Source organism: Rhinoderma darwinii, chromosome 5 (genome assembly GCF_050947455.1).
Source record: "Rhinoderma darwinii isolate aRhiDar2 chromosome 5, aRhiDar2.hap1, whole genome shotgun sequence".
Lineage (NCBI taxonomy): Eukaryota > Metazoa > Chordata > Amphibia > Anura > Rhinodermatidae > Rhinoderma > Rhinoderma darwinii.
In genome coordinates this window covers 180,586,815-180,607,586 of record NC_134691.1, presented here as the reverse complement: position 1 = coordinate 180,607,586, position 20,772 = coordinate 180,586,815, and the positions used below count along the sequence as shown (strand labels likewise).

Genomic DNA, 20,772 nt, shown 5'->3' with positions numbered 1-20,772 from the left:
ACAGCCCCCCCTGTAGATAGCGTCATACAGCCCCCCTGTAGATAGCGCCATACAGTCCCCCTGTAGATAATGCCATACAGCCCCCCCTGTAGATAACGCCATACAGCCCCCTGTAGATAACGCCATACAGCCCCCTGTAGATAACGCCATACAGCCCCCCTGTAGATAGCGCCATACAGCCCCCCTGTAGATAGCACCATTCAGCCCCCCTGTATATAGTGCCATACAGCCCCCCTGTAGATAGCGCCATACAGCCCCCCCTGTAGCTAGCGCCATACAGCCCCCCCTGTAGATAACACCATACAGCCCCCCTGTAGATAGCGCCATACAGCCCCCCTGTAGATAACGTCATACAGCCCTTTCTGTAGATAACGCCATACAGCCCCCCTGTAGATAGCGCCATACAGCCCCCTGTAGATAACGCCATACAGCCCCCTCTGTAGATAACGCCATACAGCCCCCCTGTAGATAACGCCATACAGCTCCCCTGTAGATAGCGCCATACAGCCCCCCTGTAGATAACGGCATACAGGCCCCTCTGTAGATAACGCCATACAGGCCCCTCTGTAGATAACGCCATACAGCCCCCTCTGTAGATAACGCCATACAGCCCCCTCTGTAGATAACGCCATACAGCCCCCTCTGTAGATAACGCCATACAGCCCCCCCTGTAGATAACGCCATACAGCCCCCCCTGTAGATAACGCCATACAGCCCCCCCTGTAGATAACGCCATACAGCCCCCCCTGTAGATAACGCCATACAGCCCCCCTGTAGATAACGCCATACAGCCCCCCTGTAGATAACGCCATACAGCCCCCCTGTAGATAACGCCATACAGCCCCCTGTAGATAACGCCATACAGCCCCCCTGTAGATAACACCATACAGCCCCCCCTGTAGATAACGCCATGCAGCCCCCCTGTAGATAGCCCCGTACAGCCCCCCTGTAGATAGCGTCATACAGCCCCCCTGTAGATAGCGCCATACAGTCCCCCTGTAGATAACGCCATACAGCCCCCCCTGTAGATAACGCCATACAGCCCCCTGTAGATAACGCCATACAGCCCCCCTGTAGATAACGCCATACAGCCCCCCTGTAGATAACGCCATACAGCCCCCCTGTAGATAGCACCATACAGCCCCCCTGTATATAGTACCATACAGCCCCCCTGTAGCTAGCGCCATACAGCCCCCCCTGTAGATAACGCCATACAGCCCCGCTGTAGATAGGGCCATACAGCCCCCCTGTAGATAACGTCATACAGCCCTTTCTGTAGATAACGCCATACAGCCCCCCTGTATATAGCGCCATACAGCCCCCTCTGTAGATAACGCCATACAGCCCCCTCTGTAGATAACGCCATACAGCCCCCCTGTAGATAACGCCATACAGCCCCCCTGTAGATAGCGCCATACAGCCCCCCTGTAGATAACGGCATACAGCCCCCTCTGTAGATAACGCCATACAGCCCCCTCTGTAGATAACGCCATACAGCCCCCACTGTAGATAACGCCATACAGCCCCCTTTGTAGATATCTACGCCATACAGCCCCCCCTGTAGGAAACACCATACAGCCCCCCCTGTAGGGAACGCCATACAGCCCCCCCCTGTAGGGAACGCCATACATCCCCCCTGTAGGGAACGCCATACAGCCCCCCCCTGTAGGGAACGCCATACAGCCCCCCCTTGTAGGGAACGCCATACAGCCCCCCCCTTGTAGGGAACGCCATACAGCCCCCCCCTTGTAGGGAACGCCATACAGCGTCCCCAACCCCCCAAAAAAATGCGACCTACAGTGTGTCCTACAAAAGACATGTATCCCTTATCCACAGGATAGGGGATACATGTGTGATCGCTGGCAGCGATAAGGAGAACGGGGGACTGAAAGTCCCCTGAAGTTCTCCATGACTAACCTCTGACTTCCGGCGTCTGCGCAGCTCAATAAAAATGAAAGGAGCGCTGGTCACGCATGCGCACAAGCGCGACCGCCGCTCCATTCATTTCTACGGAGCTGCCGACACAGACCCCGGAAGTCCGAGGTTTGTGATGGAGAACTTCAGGGGACTTTCAGTCCCCCGTTCTCCCTATCATTGCCAGCGATCACACATGTATCCCCTGTCCTGTGGAGAGGGGATACATGTCTTTTGTTTAATGGCAGAGCGGGGAGATACCTCCCTGCTCTGCCGTAGTGTTCAGTGGCGTCAAGCTGTAGCAGCCATAGCGGCTGCTAGCGGAGCCTCCGGCCATGGTGGGGGCCCGTGCCGGCGGGCGACATGGGCCCCCTCATGCCGCGGGCCCCGTAGCAGCCGCTACGGCTGTTACGGCGGTAGTTACGCCACTGTGTCCACCTTTGCAACCATTCTTTACAACGACAATAAATCGAAGATTAAAAAAATTAAGCAAACAGTCTTGATTAAAATTCTATCATTTTGTTTTAACAGTTCCTATGCAGACGTTTGTGTCTTGTGGTTACAGACGACAAACTACCGATCCTACCATCATACTCCCTTCTATCCGTCCCCCAGTTCTTGGAAATGTAATCAAGAAGGGTTTGTTTATAGCCTGTAACCATGGAGAAGCATAGATCTGCATAGGAGTTGTATACACAAAATAGTAGAATATTTTTAATTGAAGACTGCAAAGTGGCTTCATTTTTCATCCTAGATGTATTGCAGAAATAAAAGAAAATGAGTTACATAGTAACATAGGTTGAGAAAAGATACAGGTCCATCAAGTTCAGCCTTTCTCAATAAAGTTGCGATGGTCTGCATGGCCTTTAAGGCTGGGTTCACACCTGCGTTTGGCTTTTAAATACCGGAAGAGCCGGTCTGCTGCAGGACAGACACCACCGGCGGACAACCTATTGACTTTAATAAGTTCCGTCGGGTTTTCATGGGGGTTGTCCGTGGTTTCACCTGAGTTTTCAGTCAGAACTGCGGCGGAAGCCATGAACGCATATGTGAACGAGACCTAACTATCATTTTTACCGTCATCATTTCATTGAAGGATATTTTCAGACACTAGCACAAATCGTAAACAGTGAGTTGCTCAAAGCTTCCAGTCAGATGATTGTTTCCATTCTGTTAAGCTATAACTGAAAATTGATATCTAGACTATGATTGTTTTCTATGATCAACACTAGTATGTCTCCTGGCGCAGTGTTCTCCTCCCCTCTGTGTTGTTTTTAGCCTTCGTCGTGTCTCTGGGTGGTTAACTGGAATAGTTTACTGGTATTTACTATTTACTCACATGATTAGATTGTTCCAGTAGTTTAAAGTTACAGATTTGGAAATGTGCAATCTGAGACTTTGTGACCTTTACGAGGAGGGTCTGGAGGCTGGTCGCTAGCTATAGCCATACCATGGGATTGCCTCACCACACATTTACTACACAACAGTATAAGGTCATTAGTCATCTGTACGGATCGAGAAATCATAAGATGAGATGACCGTGATAAAGTGAGGCAGCTGTGTCTGGCAGCTGACGGGTGACTGCAGAAGCACTGTGTGTATCCAAGCCCATGAAACCCAAACTGGTTGTGTTACAGAAGCTTGGTGGACTGCCAGCATTAGAAGGAGGCAAAGACAGTCATAGCAGTCCAACCGCCAATACTAAAGGAATGCGATTCATTATATTCAGGCCTGATTTCTTTTTTTAAAATATCGCAATCAAAGGAGATATACTTAGCAACTGTTTACATTTCCACAGAAAAAAGTCTGAGTTGTACGAAGCCATAAGGGCATGACCACACGTGGCGGATTTCCTCCGCAACTGTCCGCATCAATGCCGCACAGAATCTGCATTGCAGATTCTGCTGCGGATCTGCACAAAATGTGCAGTAAATTGATGCGGACTAGCTGCTGCGGACTGCGGTAAAAGTACTTCCCTTCTCCCTATTCAGTGCAGGATAGAGAGAAGGGACAGCACTTTCCCTTGTGAAAGTCAAAGAAATTCATACTTACCGGCCGTTGTCTTGGTGACGCGTCCCTCCTTCGGCATCCAGCCCGATCTCCCTGGATGACGCGGCAGTCCATGTGACCGCTGCAGCCTGTTATTAGCCTGTGATTGGCTGTAGCCGTCACTTAGACTGAAACGTCATCCTGGGAGGCCGGACTGGAGACAGAAGCAGGGAGTTCTCGGTAAGTATGAACTTCATTTTTTTTTGCAGATACATGTATATTGGGATCGGTAGTCACTGTCCCGAGTGCAGAAACAGTTACTGCCGATCGCTTAACTCTTTCAGCACCCTGGACAGTGACTATTTACTGACGTCTCCTAGCAACGCTCCCGTCATTACGGGAGCCCCATTGACTTCCTCAGTCTGGCTGTAGACCTAGAAATACATAGGTCCAGCCAGAATGAAGAAATGTCAAGTTAAAAAAGCAAGACGGATCCGTAGCACACGTAACATGTGCATGACAGCTGCGGACTTCATTGCGGAAATTAGAATCTCCATTGAAGTCAATGGAGAAATTCCGCCATGAGTCCGCCACTGCTCCGCAACAGACAGAGCATGCTGCGGACACCAAATTCCGCTCCGCAGCCTATGCTCCGCAGCGGAATTTTACGCCTCGTCTAAACGAACACTGCTAAATTAAAGTGTAAGTCAATGGACAAACGGCTCCGCTGCGGATTAACGCTGCGGAGTGTCCGCAGCGGAATTTAAGTGAAATTCCGCCACGTGTGAACCCAGCCTAATAAGGCACCTACAGGTTTCTAATCCTCTGTTTTCATATAGAGGCACACGTGGCATGCTCCACCAATATTATGGAGAAAGTTCATAACTTAGATGTGATGGATATTAGCTGGATCCTCTTTCAGCCAAGCCGTCAGTTCAGTTGAACTGACAGAATCGGCTTTGACAGAACGATGCATCTTCTATGTATACAGAAGCTGTCTTAAAAAGTAAAAAAAATTTTTTTTAATAAAAGTAAATTTAAAAGTTGTTTAAAATCAGATAAAACATTGATTTATTTAAAAAATATATATTTTCAAAAGGTGTACAATAGCCCTTAAAGGGCTCTCTTCTTATTGCCACTTAGGGACACATTGGGGCAGATTTACTAAGACTGACATTTCATAGCCAACTGCTCTGCTGAATTAAGATTCAACAGATTTTTTAAGAGGCACATGCCTCTTAAAAAAACCTGTTGCATCTTCACGGTAGCCTAGACTGCGGCCGTGCGCCATAATCATGACATAGTGACCGCGGCCATGTGCCTTCAATGATAATGGGGTCTGTCGGATTCCACCGAGGTGTCACTTTTCTGACCGAAAAAATAGCACCGTATGTTACGGAGCCTTCGACGTGGATGTGAACAAAGCCTTATATACACACATTTATCCCTTACTATGATGAATGCTTTATTTTCTACCTGTCTGCTTTTTAATTATTCCATTTTTTTTTTAATCTGTTAATTTATTTTTCTTAGGTGGGAGGTGATTAGCGCTAGTTCAGAATGCAAACCACGACTCATCCAGTGCATTGCCGAATCCTGGTCAAGCTACACCATATTTCTACACGAATTATCTCATTTTAAACAGCAAAATCCAGGCAAGGTATGAGCATTATACGTTTATACTTCCATATTCATTTGCAGCACCAATGGGGTATATTTTGATGAATCCTATAATATCAAGCAAGGGAGTTCTCATCTATACAGATGACAGGGTGGAACATAATACCAATCAGTGTTCTCATTCTCTTGGTTGTCATCCCTTAATTTAATAAATAAGTGATTTATTTAATTACTGTGAATAATCCAGTCCGTTTTATTAGTCCAGTCCTTTCCAATTTCAAGATCTTTAAAAAGTGAGGAACAGTCTTTGTTTTAGCCATTCCACCACACCTTTAAAGAGGACCAGTCAGCTCTCCTGATATGTCTGTTTTAGTATATACTTGTATTTTCCATAAAATAACGATTCTGGGGTATCTTTTTTTTCGAACTCTGGGTTATGCAGTTCCTCTGCTATTCTTCTTACAAATGTATGAATAAATTGGCAACGGTGTGTTACCAGTTGGGGGTGTGTCTTTACACAGACTGACACTGTCCAATCAGTGCTCACAATCTCAGACTGTGTAGGGACACGCCTCTTTAACAAGGGGATTGGTAATACCCAGATGTCAATTTATTCATCAATTTGTAGGAAGAATAACAGAGGAACAGCACGAGGCATAGTTCTAATAGAAGATGCTCCAGAATTGTGATTTAATGGGAAATACAAGTATTCACTAAAACACACGTCAGGAGAATCGATAGGTCCTCTTTAAAACTTTAATAGCACATAGCATTAGCACTTCATAACTAAGAAAATGTATATTATAATTATTATAATTATAATATGGACACACCAATGATTCAGGTAATAGCATCAGATAAACGTGGCTTCTAATGCTATCCAATTGGTGATGTGTGTTTTGTTAGTTTGTGTCATGCCCAGGAAAGCTGGAATTACAGCTAGTGAGTTTTAATTGAGACCTTGCTGTATAACTAGGGCCATGTCACCACAGGGCAAACCTTGGGCAGATGCCAGGGCCAACTGTGCTTTGGGTGCATTGCAATCTGGGTAAACAATGTTGTTTATTAGTGAAGCCAAGGTTGGGATAAATAGGGAGCCCCCTGGGTAGAATGAAATTGTGATGCATTTATCTATGAATATTATAATGTGGTTACTTATTTTATGAAGGTGATATTAGTAATCTCTGTTATTTTAGCTTATTTTCTTAAGAAAAGTTAGTTGTTTCTGTAACTCTCTAGCCGAGTACAACTTCATACAAATTCCTCCACATCACAGTTCTTTTGATTTTGAGAATCGTGGGACTCAGGACCCCTTACTAGTGATCAGTGCGGCCCTAGAGATCTAACAATTATCACCTCTCCTATCCATCATTGTGGTAAAACCACATTATGCGTTTTTTTATAATTGCGCAGAAGATGGTGGAGTAATCTAATGCTTGTTGATCAGCGTATACACCAATGATTTTTTTCAGAGTTGAAATTATCTATAAAATTACAGACATTCTGTAAATATAGGGAACTTTTAGTATTCTGAACTATAGACATATAGTCAGCTTTTTCCTAGAAAAAAAATTTAAGATAAAAATTAGATGGTCAAGAGTCATTGCTCCTTGCTCCATGATCTATGCGTCAGATATATAGGGGATCCCAAGGGTTTCAAACATACACATAACTATACTCTTTGAAAGTGCTCACGCTTAATTTGAACAACTAGAAGATAGACTAGGAGCTTGAAAAATACTTCTGCAGCCTGGAGACCAGGAGGATCTGCCATATCTAAAGAATGAAGCATTACAGCATCAAGAGGACTGGTCAGCTCTCCTGACATGTCTGTTTTAGTCAATACTTGTATTCCGTATGAAATAACAATTCTGGAGAATCTTTCCTTAGAACGCTGCACAGTGTCGTTCCTCTGTTATTCCTCCTGGAAATGAATGACTAAACTGACAGCTTGGTATTACCATTATATTGGTCAATGGGGCGTGTCCCTACACAGTCTGACACTGAGTGCTGACAATCTCAGAGACACTGTGTGGATACACACTCAATGTTTAGGAGAGCCGATAACCCCTCTTTAATGGTAGACTTATATGGTTCAATGTTCTTTGGCTTTAAAACTAAATATGATATCTTGATTTTTATTTTTTTTAACACGTTAAGATACCTTACACCCTAAAATCATATTTTATGTGTATTTTGCAGTTTTGCCTTTTGGTCTGCAGTGTATGTACATTTTTCATTCTATTGGGAAGCTACATTCCTGGAGTTGTCCTCTCCTATTTCATATGTAAGTACGTACTGTAGTCACATGAAAAATAGCATTAATATTGAATATTGTACTGTAGAACTATACACATCTGTGTGGCAAAGGAGAAGCACTGTCATCATTTAGAACACATTGGGGGAATTTACTAAGACTAGCGTTTATAGGCCAATCTTGACCGCAGCTGCCGCAGCTATTTATCAGTTTATTATTTTGGGGTTTTTCTTCCCGCATTTCGTTTTTACAGGTCAATACAATTACGGCGATTATAAATTTATATAGTTTTTTTTTGTGTGTTTTACAAGAAGAAAAAAATAATTTACAAAAAAAAAAAAACAGATTATATTTATTTAATTTTTTTTACATTACTTTAGGGGGAAAATGGAAATTTACTTTCAATTAATATAAAGTACTGTGCAAAAGATTTAGGCAGTTGTGGAAAAATTCTGCTAAGTAAGAATTCTTTAAAAAAATAGATGTGTCCATTTTTTTTTATCAATTAACAAAATTCAAGGTGAATGAACAGAAGAGAAATCTAAATCAAACCAATATTTGGTGTGACCACCCTGGCCTTCAAAACAGCATCAATTTATCTAGGTACATTTTCACACAGTTGTTGAAGGAACTCGGCAGGGAGGTTGTTCCAAACATCTTGGAGAAATAACCACAAATCTTCTGTAAATGTAGGCTTCCTCAAATCCTTCTGTCTCTTCATGTAATCCCAGACAGACTCAATGATGTTGAGATCAGGGCTCTGTGGGGGCCATATCATCACTTCCAGGGCTCCTTGTTCTTCTTTACGCTTCTTTACGCTGAAGATAGTTCTTAATAACATTGACTGTATGTTTGGGATCGTTGACCTGCTGCAGAATAAATTTGGAGCCAATCAGGTGCCTCCCTGATGGTATTGCATGATCGGTAAGTATCTGCCTGTATTTCTCAGCATTCAGGACACCATTAATCCTGACCAAATTCACAACTCAATTTGCTGAAATGCAGCCCCACCATGCTTCATTGTTACCTCTCATTGTGCACTCCAGCCCTTTTGTTACAGCATAATATTTAAAATTTTGACTCATCAGTCCAGAGCACCTGCTGCCATTTTTTCCGCACCCAAGTTCCTATGTTTTCGTTCATAGTTGAGACGCTTGGCCTTGTATCCACAATCGAAGGTATAGCATTTTGTCCGCAATTCCTCCATGAAGACCACTTCAAGCCAGACTGTTCCGAACAGTAGATGGGTGTACCTGGGTCCCACTGGTTTCTACCTATTCTGAGCTGATGACACTGCTGGACATCTTCCGGTTTTAAAGTAAAGTAAGCATGATGTGTCTTTGATCTGCTACACTAAGTTTCCTTGGCCGAGCACTACGTCTACGGTCCTCAATGTTGGCCGTTTCTTTGTGCTTCTTCAAAAGAGCTTGAACAGCACATGTTGAAACCCCAGTCTGCTTTGAAATCTTTGCCTGGGAGAGACCTTGCTGATGCAGTATAACTACCTGGTGTCTTGATGCTGTGCTTAGTCTTGCCATGGTGGACCTGTGACATGAAACTCTATACCACAACCTCATCTTTGTAGCAGAGTTTGGCTGTTCCTCTCTCAGTTTTAGGCCTCCTACACAGCTGTTTCTGTTACAGTTCATGACTGTGTTTCGACCTACATAAGAAAATGATGATCATTATCTCACCTGTTTGGTATAATTGGTTAATCATACACCTGACTATAATTCTACAAAATCCATGACTTTTTGCAAGTGTACCTAGAAGAATTGATGCTGTTTTGAAGGCAAAGGGTGGTCGCACCAAATATTGACTTGATTTAGATTTGTCTTCTGTTCATTTACTTTGTATTTTCTCAATCGATAAAATAAAACTGTGAGCACATTCTTACTTTGCAGCATTTTTCCACAACTGCCTAAAACTTTTGCACAGTACTATATATATATATATATATATATATATATATATATCAGTCACGCTAGGGGACTTGAATAAGCATTCATTGGATCACTTGCACGATATACTGCAATACTCATGTATTGCAGTATATTGTGTTTTTCTGCACTAAGATAGAAGCCTGTGATCAGGGGGCGAGTGCGATGGTCTTTTGGAAGGGGTCGATATTGACCGAGATTGGAGTTACCTCCGATTTTGTCCACTGCAGTGAGGAGTTTACACGCGCTGAGCCCGCTCTATACTTTCCCTGGCTATGACGTAACTGTATGTACAATGACGGAAAGAGGTCAAACTGTATTGCGCTGGAGTACAATGTATTAAATCTTTTTTTGGCTGTCCGTGCAGCAGAATTAGAAATCTATGCCTGCTATTAGAAGGCTTAAATTTGCGCCATAACATAGGTCAATTTCTGGCATAAGTGATGCTAAATCTGTTGGTCTGCAGCAGGCCCTGACCCCTCTGCTAAACCCTGCCCACTTTTCTTGCCACTTTTGAAAAATGCGAGAGGTGTTATAATTTGCAAATTATAGTGCAAATATGGCGTGTGCAATCATTTGAGACTTTTCTATGCTATATAAGTGGCGTAAAGCCTTTTATAAATTCCCCCCATTGTGTGCCAGTTTACATACATGAAGCACCGCTGATGTGTTTGCTACTTTGTCTACAGATGTTTCTGCATTTTTTGCTCTACTAAATCAAATTTGTTAATAATTCCACTAACATTGATGACACTCTGAATTTGGTATAAGTTTTATATTCTTTTTCGTTTTTCACATATTCTGTGATATATACCTGTATACTTTTGCCACCATATCATAAAATACTTTCCTGCACCGATGCTTCATCTGTTGAATGGTTTGGTTTATACGTTTTTATGGAAATAAAGCATCCCCGTACGAAGAAAGTTATCGAACTTTCTAAAATACTTGATTTGAATTCTTTACCGTTTCTAAGGCCCCTGAATGCTACACATTTTTCCTGACAATATGCTGCTCACACAAGACTCATTACAAAAAAGAGCAAATATATATTTTAAGGGGATATATGGGCCTAGACTTTGATAGCCTATCCAAGGTCCTGGAAAGGATCCTGTCTCTAAATACATGTCATGTATACCCAATGTCTGACAGATGATTTTATATACAATAATAATTTGAATATCATTATAATTCTTCTTCATGTTTTTTTTTATGCAGTATTGTGTGCCTTCTTGTGTCCATTGATAAAGTGTAATGAAATTGGACTGAAAGTGTGCTGCAAGGTGAAGCCAGTTCTGCAGAAACTGGCTTTTGGGTTGCATTCATTTGTGAGCCTCTGGATAAAAGCCAAATCCAGTAAGTGTATTGTTTGTTCTAAGTCAACAAATAGTCGCAGGCCCTTTACTCTCCATAGCACTACACATGTAAAAATTCAAATTTCATGTTTTTTTTATATATTATATACATATTATCAATGTCTGATTAATGGTCATCCAACTTCTGGGACCTGACTGATGTCTGAAACTAAGTACTTGGAAAAGGAGAACGGACAGTCCTTCTAGCACAGTGTCAGAATTGCCGCGCAGCTTCATTCACTGGATTAGGTTTTTGTTACACATCAACTCCTTAAAAATTCCAACCAAGTGACTCAAAAGTTTAAAAAAAAAATTCTCTTATTTTTTAATTGAAATTTGGCCCATTCGCGCTCTGCTGGTCACATCGGTCCTAGCAGTCAATTGCTTTAACCCATAGTGAGCCACTTAGTGGTTGGAAACCGCTTTAATGATGGACATACGTTTGATACTGACTACAGGTTTGCTTTCCTCTACAAAACTGCACTTTGAACATTACTGCTCACACTGAATGGCGGACACAATTGTAGCGGCGGTTCACAGTATTACAGCCTTCTCCCATTCAAGTGTATACTGTAATAATGTGAACCACCGCTACAAGTGTGTCCGCGCTTCACGGTGTGAGCAGTAAGGGCTTATTCAGACAAACGTGATATACGTCCGTGCAACGCGCGTGATTCTGACGCGCCTCGCACGGACCTATATTAGTCTATGGGTCCGTGCAGACAGTCCGTGATTTTTACACAGCGGTTGTCCGCTGCGTAAAACTCACGACATGTCCGTTCTTTGTGCGTTTTTCGCGCATCACGCACCCATTGAAGTCAATGGGTGCGTGAAAATCACGCACACCACACGGAAGCACTTCTGTGGGACGCGCTTGATTTGCGCAACAGCAGTGAAAAGTATGAATGAAAACAGAAAAGCACCACGTGCTTTTCTGTTTAGAAACATACAAACGGAGTGTCATCATGATGGCGGTTGCACGAAAAGCACGCAGCCGCGCACCATATGATCATGACACACGGAGCTGTTAAGTGCCTTTTGCGCTCGTGTGAATCCGGCCTTACTCTTCTTCCTCTCTGCCAGCCTGCAGATACAACTGTAAAAGCTTGTTGTTTGCTAACAAACTTTTCTGTGATCGCTGTGATAGGCTGTCACAGCGATCACATGACCCACACACGAGTGGTCTCTGGATAAAGCTCCATGATACAGCTGTCTCTAGACAGCTGTACCACAGAGCTCCTCACAGTCGTAAGCGCCGCGGGAGGAGTAATGTGATAGTTCTGACAGCTGTATCACGGAGCTAAATGCCTCTGGGGAGCGGCAAACCAGCTAACTGCAGGACATTCTGGAACGTCCTTGCAGAGTTAAGTGCGCACCGCCCGGACATTTAGCGTTTATAGGCGGTCCGCAACTGGTTAAAGGCTTTCGTTTTTAAAGGTGTACATAGCCTTTAATATATTTCTATTACCAAATCTCTGCCTTTACAAGCAGGAGCAGTTTGGGTTATAGAGCAAAGTAGTCTTATTTTGAACTTCCCAATGAACATGAACCTGTATTCCCTGTAGAGAGCTCAGGGTCATAATGGCATCAGTACACGCTGATGGCTATGAGAGGACGGTCACAAGGAATTTGAACACCCCCTTCCTCCTCTCTACCTTGCTCTATTACCCGATTCACACTTGTATAGAGGGTGATTCTGGTCATTGACAATTGCTGTCAATTTTTAAGTGGCTCACAGGTTAAGCTTCACTGGTTATACATGGTGCCCGGCCAGACCCCACACTGTGCTCCCACAAAGAGTCGGATCCTTCCCCCTTCAGTCCATGTAAGGTCACCTTATGACAAGTGTAGTCAGAATGCTAGTATTTTTTAGAGATCACCATCTGTGTGTCAATAAGTAATAAGTGAGAGGTTGTAGAATAATCTTTCATTAGAAAATCTAAATGTAATATAAAATACATGTATACGTATATGCTTCTGCTGATTTCATTTCGAAACAGCGTTGGGATAAAATTATTGGGATTTTGAACATATTTCCTTTCACTTCAGGAAAGTTATCGCATTTATTAAAATGAAAATTAACTTCAGTTAATGGCAATACGTTTTATGATATGTATAGAAGTCCAAATTACTGTAAAAGACATGATATTGGCATAAAGTCCTAATGTTCATATTACACAATTATTACACAATTACATTTATCCAGATCTTGTGAACTAGATGCTAGTATTATATGTTATGCACAAGAGTAACTGCAAATCAAAGCAATGCCAATGATTTAGGCTTCGTTCACATCTGCGCTATTGTCCCGTTCCGACATTCAGTCGGAGCTTTCCGTCGGAACGGGACCATGACTGACACAAACGGAAACCAAAGGTTTCCGTTTCCATCACCATTGATTTCAATAGTCACAGATCCGGTGGCAATGGTTTCAGTTTGTCTCCATGGGGTGCAAGGGTTCCGTCGTTTTGACAGGTTGAATACCGTAGTCGACTACGCTATTGATTCCGGCGAAACGACGGAACCCTTGCACAACTGAGACAAACGGAAACCATTGCCATCGGATCCGTCATCATTGAAACCTTTGGTTTCTGTTTGTGTCAGTCAGGGTCACGCTCTGACGGAACGTCGGAATGGGACCCTAGCGCAGATGTGAACGAAGCCTCAAATACTTAAAGAGGCTCTGTCACCAGATTTTGCAGCCCCTATCTGCTATTGCAGCAGATCGGCGCTGCAATGTAGATTACAGTAACGTTTTTATTTTTAAAAAACGAGCATTTTTGGCCAAGTTATGACCATTTTCGTATTTATGCAAATGAGGCTTGCAAAAGTACAACTGGGCGTGTTGAAAAGTAAAAGTACAACTGGGCGTGTATTATGTGCGTACATCGGGGCGTGTTTACTACTATTACTAGCTGGGCGTTCTGATGAGAAGTATCATCCACTTCTCTTCACAACGCCCAGCTTCTGGCAGTGCAGCACTGTGACGTCACTCACAGGTCCTGCATCGTGTCGGCACCAGAGGCTACACTTGATTCTGCAGCAGCATCAGCATTTGCAGGTAAGTAGCTACATCGACTTACCTGCAAACGCCGATGCTGCTGCAGAATCATCTGTAGCCTCTGGTGCCGACACGATGCAGGACCTGTGAGTGACGTCACAGTGCTGCACTGCCAGAAGCTGGGCATTGTGAAGAGAAGTGGATGACACTTCTATACACAACGCCCAGCTAGTAAAAGTAGTAAACACGCCCCGATGTACGCACATAATACACGCCCAGTTGTACTTTTACTTTTCAACACGCCCAGTTGTACTTTTGCAAGCCTCATTTGCATAAATACGGAAATCGTCATAACTTGGCCAAAAATGCTCGTTTTTTAAAAATAAAAACGTTACTGTAATCTACATTGCAGCGCCGATCTGCTGCAATAGCAGATAGGGGCTGCAAAATCTGGTGACAGAGCCTCTTTAATATAAAAAAAAACTCTAAGGAAGTCAGGGGCGGACATACCGCATGTGCAGCCGGTGCAGCTGCACAAGGGCCCCGCGTGGGAAGGGGGCCCGTTCAGTGGCGTAACTACCACAGTAGCAGCCGTAGCAGCTGCTACGGGGCCCGCGGCATGGGGGGGCCCGTGTCGCCCTGACAGGCACATTACATTTTATGTACCAGGCCTGGCGGCACGGGCCCCCTCATGCCTAGTAGCATCACAACACTAGGCATGAGGGGAGGGAGGGGGCGGGGGCCCGGTGATAGCCGCCACACTGCACTACCAATCGGGAGGGAGGGGGCGGGTGCCCGGGCCCGGTGATAGCCGCTACACTGCACTGCCAATCTGGCACAGATGAATAGGACAGGACGGCGATGCTGGTGGTAGGAGGAGCGCTCAGGCAGGGGAGAGGACAGGGGGCGGTGCGACGTAAGACTTCGGGCGGCTGGACAGTACAGTCAGGACTGCCGGAGAACTCATAGGATGAGCGGAGGACAGACACAGGACGAGTGGAGGACGTGCAGACTGCAGAGGACAGGTAGATGAAGTTAAAAAGTTCATGTCAGAAGGGAGAAGTTTTTATGTAGAAAAATCTGCCTCATAATTCCTTCCGGAATTTTGAGGCATATTTTGACCTGCCGGTAGAACACTTCCCGCGTTTTTCATTGCGTTTTTTTGTGGCGTTTTTCGGCCATCGGGCCGTGGGCAGGGAAACGCAGCAAAAAACGCATTTTCTGCCTGCCATTGTTGTCAATGGGAAGTCAGAGACAGAAACGCCCGAAGAAAGGGCATTGCGCTTCTTTTTCCCGCATGCGGTTTTTACTGCTCGCAGGAAAAATTTCATGGATTTCAATGGGAGGCACTTTCTGACGTTTTTCGCGAAAAAAACCTCAGTGTGAACTCCCCCTAACACAGGGGCGTAACTACTGCTATAGCAGCCGTAGCGGCTGCTACGGGGCCGCGGCATGAGGGGGCCCGCGTCACCTGCCGGCACGGGCCCCCACCTTGGCCGGAATCTCCGCTAGCTGCCGCTATGGCTGCTACAGCGCGATGCCACGGAACACTACGGCAGAGCAGGGAGTATCTCCCCGCTCTGCCATTAAACATAAGACATGTATCCCCTATCCACAGGATAGGGGATACGTGTGTGATCGCTGGCATTGATAGGGAGAACGGGGGACCGAAAGTCCCCTGAAGTTCTCCATCACAAACCTCGGACTTCCGGGGTCTGTGTCGGCAGCTCCGTAGAAATGAATGGAGCGCCGGTCACACTTGAGCTGCGCAGACACCGGAAGTCAGAGGTGAGTGATGGAGAACTTCGGGGGACTTTCGGTCCCCCGCTCTCCCTATCAATGCCAGCGATCACACATGTATCCCCTATCCTGTGGATAGGGGATACATGTCTTTTGTCTTTTCACACTGTAGGTCGCATTTTTTTGAGTGATTGGGGGTGTATGGCGTTCCCTACAGGGGGGGGCTGTAAGGCGTTCCCTACAGGGGGGGCTGTATAGCGTTCCCTACAGGGGGGGCTGTATAGCGTTCCCTACAGGGGGGTCTGTATGGCGTTCCCTAAAGGGGGGTCTGTATGGCGTTCCCTACAGGGGGGGGCTGTATGACTTTCCCTACAGACCCCCCCTGTAGGGAACGCCATACAGAACCCCTGTAGATAACGCCATACAGACCCCACTGTAGATAACGCCATAAAGTCCCCCCTGTAGATAACACCATACAGCCCCCTGTAGATAACGCCATACAGCCCCCCTGTAGATAACGCCATACAGCCCCCTCTGTAGATAGCGCCATACAGTCCCCCCTGTAGATAGCGCCATACAGTCCCCCCTGTAGATAGCGCCATACAGTCCCCCCTGTAGATAGCGCCATACAGTCCCCCCTGTAGATAGCGCCATACAGTCCCCCCTGTAGATAGCGCCATACAGACCCCCCTGTAGATAGCGCCATACAGACCCCTCTGTAGATAGCGCCATACAGTCCCCCCTGTAGATAACGCCATACAGCCCCCTCTGTTGATAGCGCCATACAGTCCCCCCTGTAGATAACGCCATACAGCCCCCTCTGTAGATATCTTGAGATTCAGTCCTGCTTGATAGGTAACAGTGCAGTAAGCTAAGCATGATAAGATCATCTAAATTATTGCATCTCAGTTGCATGAGTGCTTTGTGTTATATTCAATGATTCAATTTAACCTAAGTCTCTAAATGTGGGCAAAGAAAATAAAAAAACTATACTCACCTCCTCCCTCGCCTCCGTTCACCCGCCGCAGCCCCCATCCTCCTGTCTCGGTCTGTGTTACAAGTGTACAAGGCTGCACTGGTGACGCGCTGCCGATGGCACGTGACCGCTGCTGCCAATAACTCCTCATTGGTGTGCTGCTGAGGACAGTAGTTCCACAGCAAATCGCTGTTGAGGGCATTGATTGGCTGCAGCGGTCATGTGCCATCGACCGCGCGTCACCACAGCAGCTTTGTAAACACAGAAAGGGATAGGGGCTGCGGAGGGGGAACGGAGGCGCCGGAGGAGGTGAGTATAGGTTTTTCATTTTCTTTGCCCACATTTAGGGACTTAGTTTAGATAAGAATTTAACCCGGAAAAAAATGTGTTACTTGTGTTCTAAACTGGTAATAAAATGTACAATATAAATCTTCCTTCATAATTTTTATTAGTAAGGTTTATTTTTATATGCATATATATGTTTAGGTAACTTTGTCGGTATTGGGGGGGGGGGCGGGGGGGCCCTGGCACATTATCTGCACAGGGGCCTTTTGCAGTCTGTGTCCGCCACTGAAGGAAGTTATTTACATACAATTTCCATTTTACAGAAGAAGAGGCAGAAACAATTACAGCAGAAGATGACAGTGAATTGGAGCTTTCAGCAATGTGCCCTCAGGTGACAAATACAGTTTGATTATGGTTAATACAAATCAGACATGAAGCAAAATTCAATAGTCTACCACTTTATAGTTTGGAAAATCTACTGGTGTGCCATGAGCTCAAGTGCGAAAATAAAAGTTCTGGATCAGTAGGATTGAACTATCTGAGGTTTAAAATTCAGTAATATGCCTGTCTGAAAATGCAATAAAATACAATAGTCCAGCTTCACACACATACTTTGAATGCACGGTATTTAGAGAAACACTCCCTAGTGCTGGTTCTGAAGGGGTGGGGCATGACACAGGGATTCTTAAAAAAAACAAAGACAGAATCCCTGTGTTATTCGACTTGCCCGACAAGGCTTAGCATTTTGGCGCGAACAATGTGGACTAAAATAAGCTAACCAAGAGGTAGTATAAACTTAGATAGAAGTGTCTAAATGCACGCCAAATTTATCATCCAGCATGAGCCACTGTTATAAATTTGGTGCATCTAGTCTAATTCTAAGCTGTCTGAATTTAAGACAGTATTAGTAAATCAGCCTTGCTTGGAGTGTTCCTTTTATTGGCTTTTCAATATCAAACTAGCAGTGAACATCTTATTTCCAAAAGATAAAACTGAATCAGTAAGTAAGGTAGTGACAAAACATACAGGGGGGAAATACTTCATATTAAAATGTAGGGCTGGGCAATTAATCGGGAAAAATGAAATTCAGCGCAGATAACCAAGGTCATCTTGTGCATTTCGTTTTTAGATTTTTTTCCCCAGTTTGAACTGTATCTGCGTCCTCAGGACACCGATACAATTTAATCGCATGGTAGACAGGGAACCGTCAGTTCCCTGCTCTACTATTCACTGTATAACACTGGCCGCTGACTGCTTAGCGAAGGCAGACGCGATGCCGTCACTGCCTCTCGCTTGTTTGTGCTCAGCCATGAGCGGCTCAGCACTCATATATTCAGAGTCCGCTGAACTTTTGCCATATACCAGCGTTTCAAGCAGCTTATTGATCCACGATGTCCTCAATGCCAGCCCCAATTACTTCTTGTTTAGCCTCAATGCCCGCACACCACAGCGAGCAGACAGTGCCCGCCCTAATGATACATACACAGATAATGGGGGTTATATACATGGATGATGGCGGACTGGTATATACTAGGATGATGGGGGTCCCTGTATATTGCCCCATTATCCCTGTATATAGCAGCTATCATCCCTGTATACACCCCCTTCATCCCTGTATATAACCCCCATCATCCCTGTTTATTACCCCATCAACCCTGTAAACAGGGATGATGGAAGTTATATACAGGGACGGTGGGGGTTATATACAGGGTTGATGGCTGGTATATACAGGGATGATGGGGGTAATATACAGGAATGATGAAGGTAACATACAGGGATGATGGGGCTAATATACAGGAATGATGAAAGTAATATACAGGGATGGTGGGATTATATACAGCGACCCCCATCATACCTGTATATACCAGTTCGCTATCATCCCTGTATATAACCCTCACCATCCCTTTATATAACCCCTATTATTCCTGTATATAACCACCATCATCCCTGTATCTAACCCCCATCAACCTGGCACTGTCCGTTCGCTATGGTGCGTGGGCATTGAGGGTAACAATAGGTAAATGGGGCGGGCATTGAGGGTACCGTGGATGCCTGAAATGCCAGTATATGCCAGAAGTGCAGCGGAACCTGCAAATGTGCGCTGAGCCACACAGACCGGAGGAGCAGAGGGATCTCGTCCACTCGTCGTTGCGTTAAGTGAGTATGTATTTTATTATTTTTATTAGGCACTATTGGGGCTGTATACTGCATGGGGACATTATACTGTGTAGGGGCAGCTATAGGGACATTATACTGTGTGAGGGGCAGTGTCAGGGATTATATTATATACAGTAGTATACAGCAGGCGCAGGAGTTCTATATTAATTCAATGGCATGGCATGTAAAAAGGGTGTGGTCTAAATAATTTATTAATCGTAATCGAGGTTACAATGGTCAATTTATCGTGACTTTGATTTAGGTCATAATCGCCCAGCCCTATTAAAACATCAGTTTTAATAAATTCACCCTAATGTGCACACTACAGAGGCATATCTGGCAGGCAATATCTCACCAATCTTGTGTCATTTTTTGACACACCTCGACAAGTGTCCCACATTCTGTTTGATTGTTTTAGATTCCAGGCCCTGTTTTCCTGGGAGTCTCACTTCCCCACAAGTCTCAGAGGACCTGTGAACCAAGGGATGGTATATTGCCGGCAATTATGCGGGGAATGTGGCTTACACTTATGGGGTGTTTATAACTGGCACTTATGAGGGGCATGTGTCAGGCACTGTATTTGGGGATATATGTTAGACATTGTATATGGGGGCATATGTCAGGCACTATAATTGGGACTCACTGTATATGGGGACTTGCAACTTTCACTCTATGAGATGCAAAAAGACAGAACACAGAAAGTGGCTATTACTTTTTGGTCTGTATTAGGGCTGATTTAGACTAACGTAAATATAGTCCGTGTGACGAACGTTTTTTTAACGGCCGTCACATGGCTGCATGTATTTCTAGGGGGCTGTTCACATTACCGTTATTTTAACGGACCGTGTAAAGTGCCCGTGAATAAATAGGACATGTCAAGTCTATGAGGGATTCGTGAATTGGGTTCCGCACAGGTGCGACTCGGAACGTGAAAAACTATCGTTTTTCACGTCCGAGTTTTACACTTGTTCGTCTGAATAGGCCCTTAAAGTTGAGAGGTATTAGGGAAGATTTATTAAACCTTTCAAAGGAAAAAGTGGAATAGTTGCCCATAGCAACCAATCAGATTTCATTTTTCAGAGTTCTTTTTGAAAATGAAAGCAGAAACCTGATTGGTTGCCATAGGCAATTACTCCACTTTTCGTTTTGATAAATCTCACCCATTGTTTTTGTCAACACAAATTTGTAACAGTAGTCAAGTGAGTCAGTTACTATTCTGATATCGAGTGAGATTATATTGTGGTGTGTCCTTATCAATAAACAATGATTGTTTTATAGATCAATTCGGAAACAGTGGCCAAAGAACTATCAGTTTCTGGAGAAGAACCTTCCGATTTGTCCTGGACGGAAAATGGAACATTCAACCTCTCAGAAGGGTACACTCCACAGAGCGATACATCAGATGGTATGAGCACAGCACAAGTATAACATACAATTGGGCCAGGTGGAGCGATTTATAACACGTATGAGAGAAAAAAAATTCTACCAATCTTATGTAAACATTGCAACCTATACTAAATGAAATATTCTTCGTTTCA

The 20,772-nt window shown here is 44.5% G+C and overlaps 1 protein-coding gene across 1 annotated transcript in view; it reads left to right on the top strand.

The window, feature by feature from the left end:
• RETREG1 (reticulophagy regulator 1) overlaps window positions 1-20,772 on the top strand; it is a 94,927-nt gene that overhangs the window by 66,178 nt on the left and 7,977 nt on the right. Inside the window, exons 4-8 of the mRNA XM_075826764.1 lie at window positions 5,437-5,563; window positions 7,726-7,810; window positions 10,939-11,076; window positions 17,401-17,468; window positions 20,513-20,639. Coding sequence (XP_075682879.1) covers window positions 5,437-5,563; window positions 7,726-7,810; window positions 10,939-11,076; window positions 17,401-17,468; window positions 20,513-20,639 — 545 coding nt within the window. The remainder of the gene's footprint in view (window positions 1-5,436; window positions 5,564-7,725; window positions 7,811-10,938; window positions 11,077-17,400; window positions 17,469-20,512; window positions 20,640-20,772) is intronic.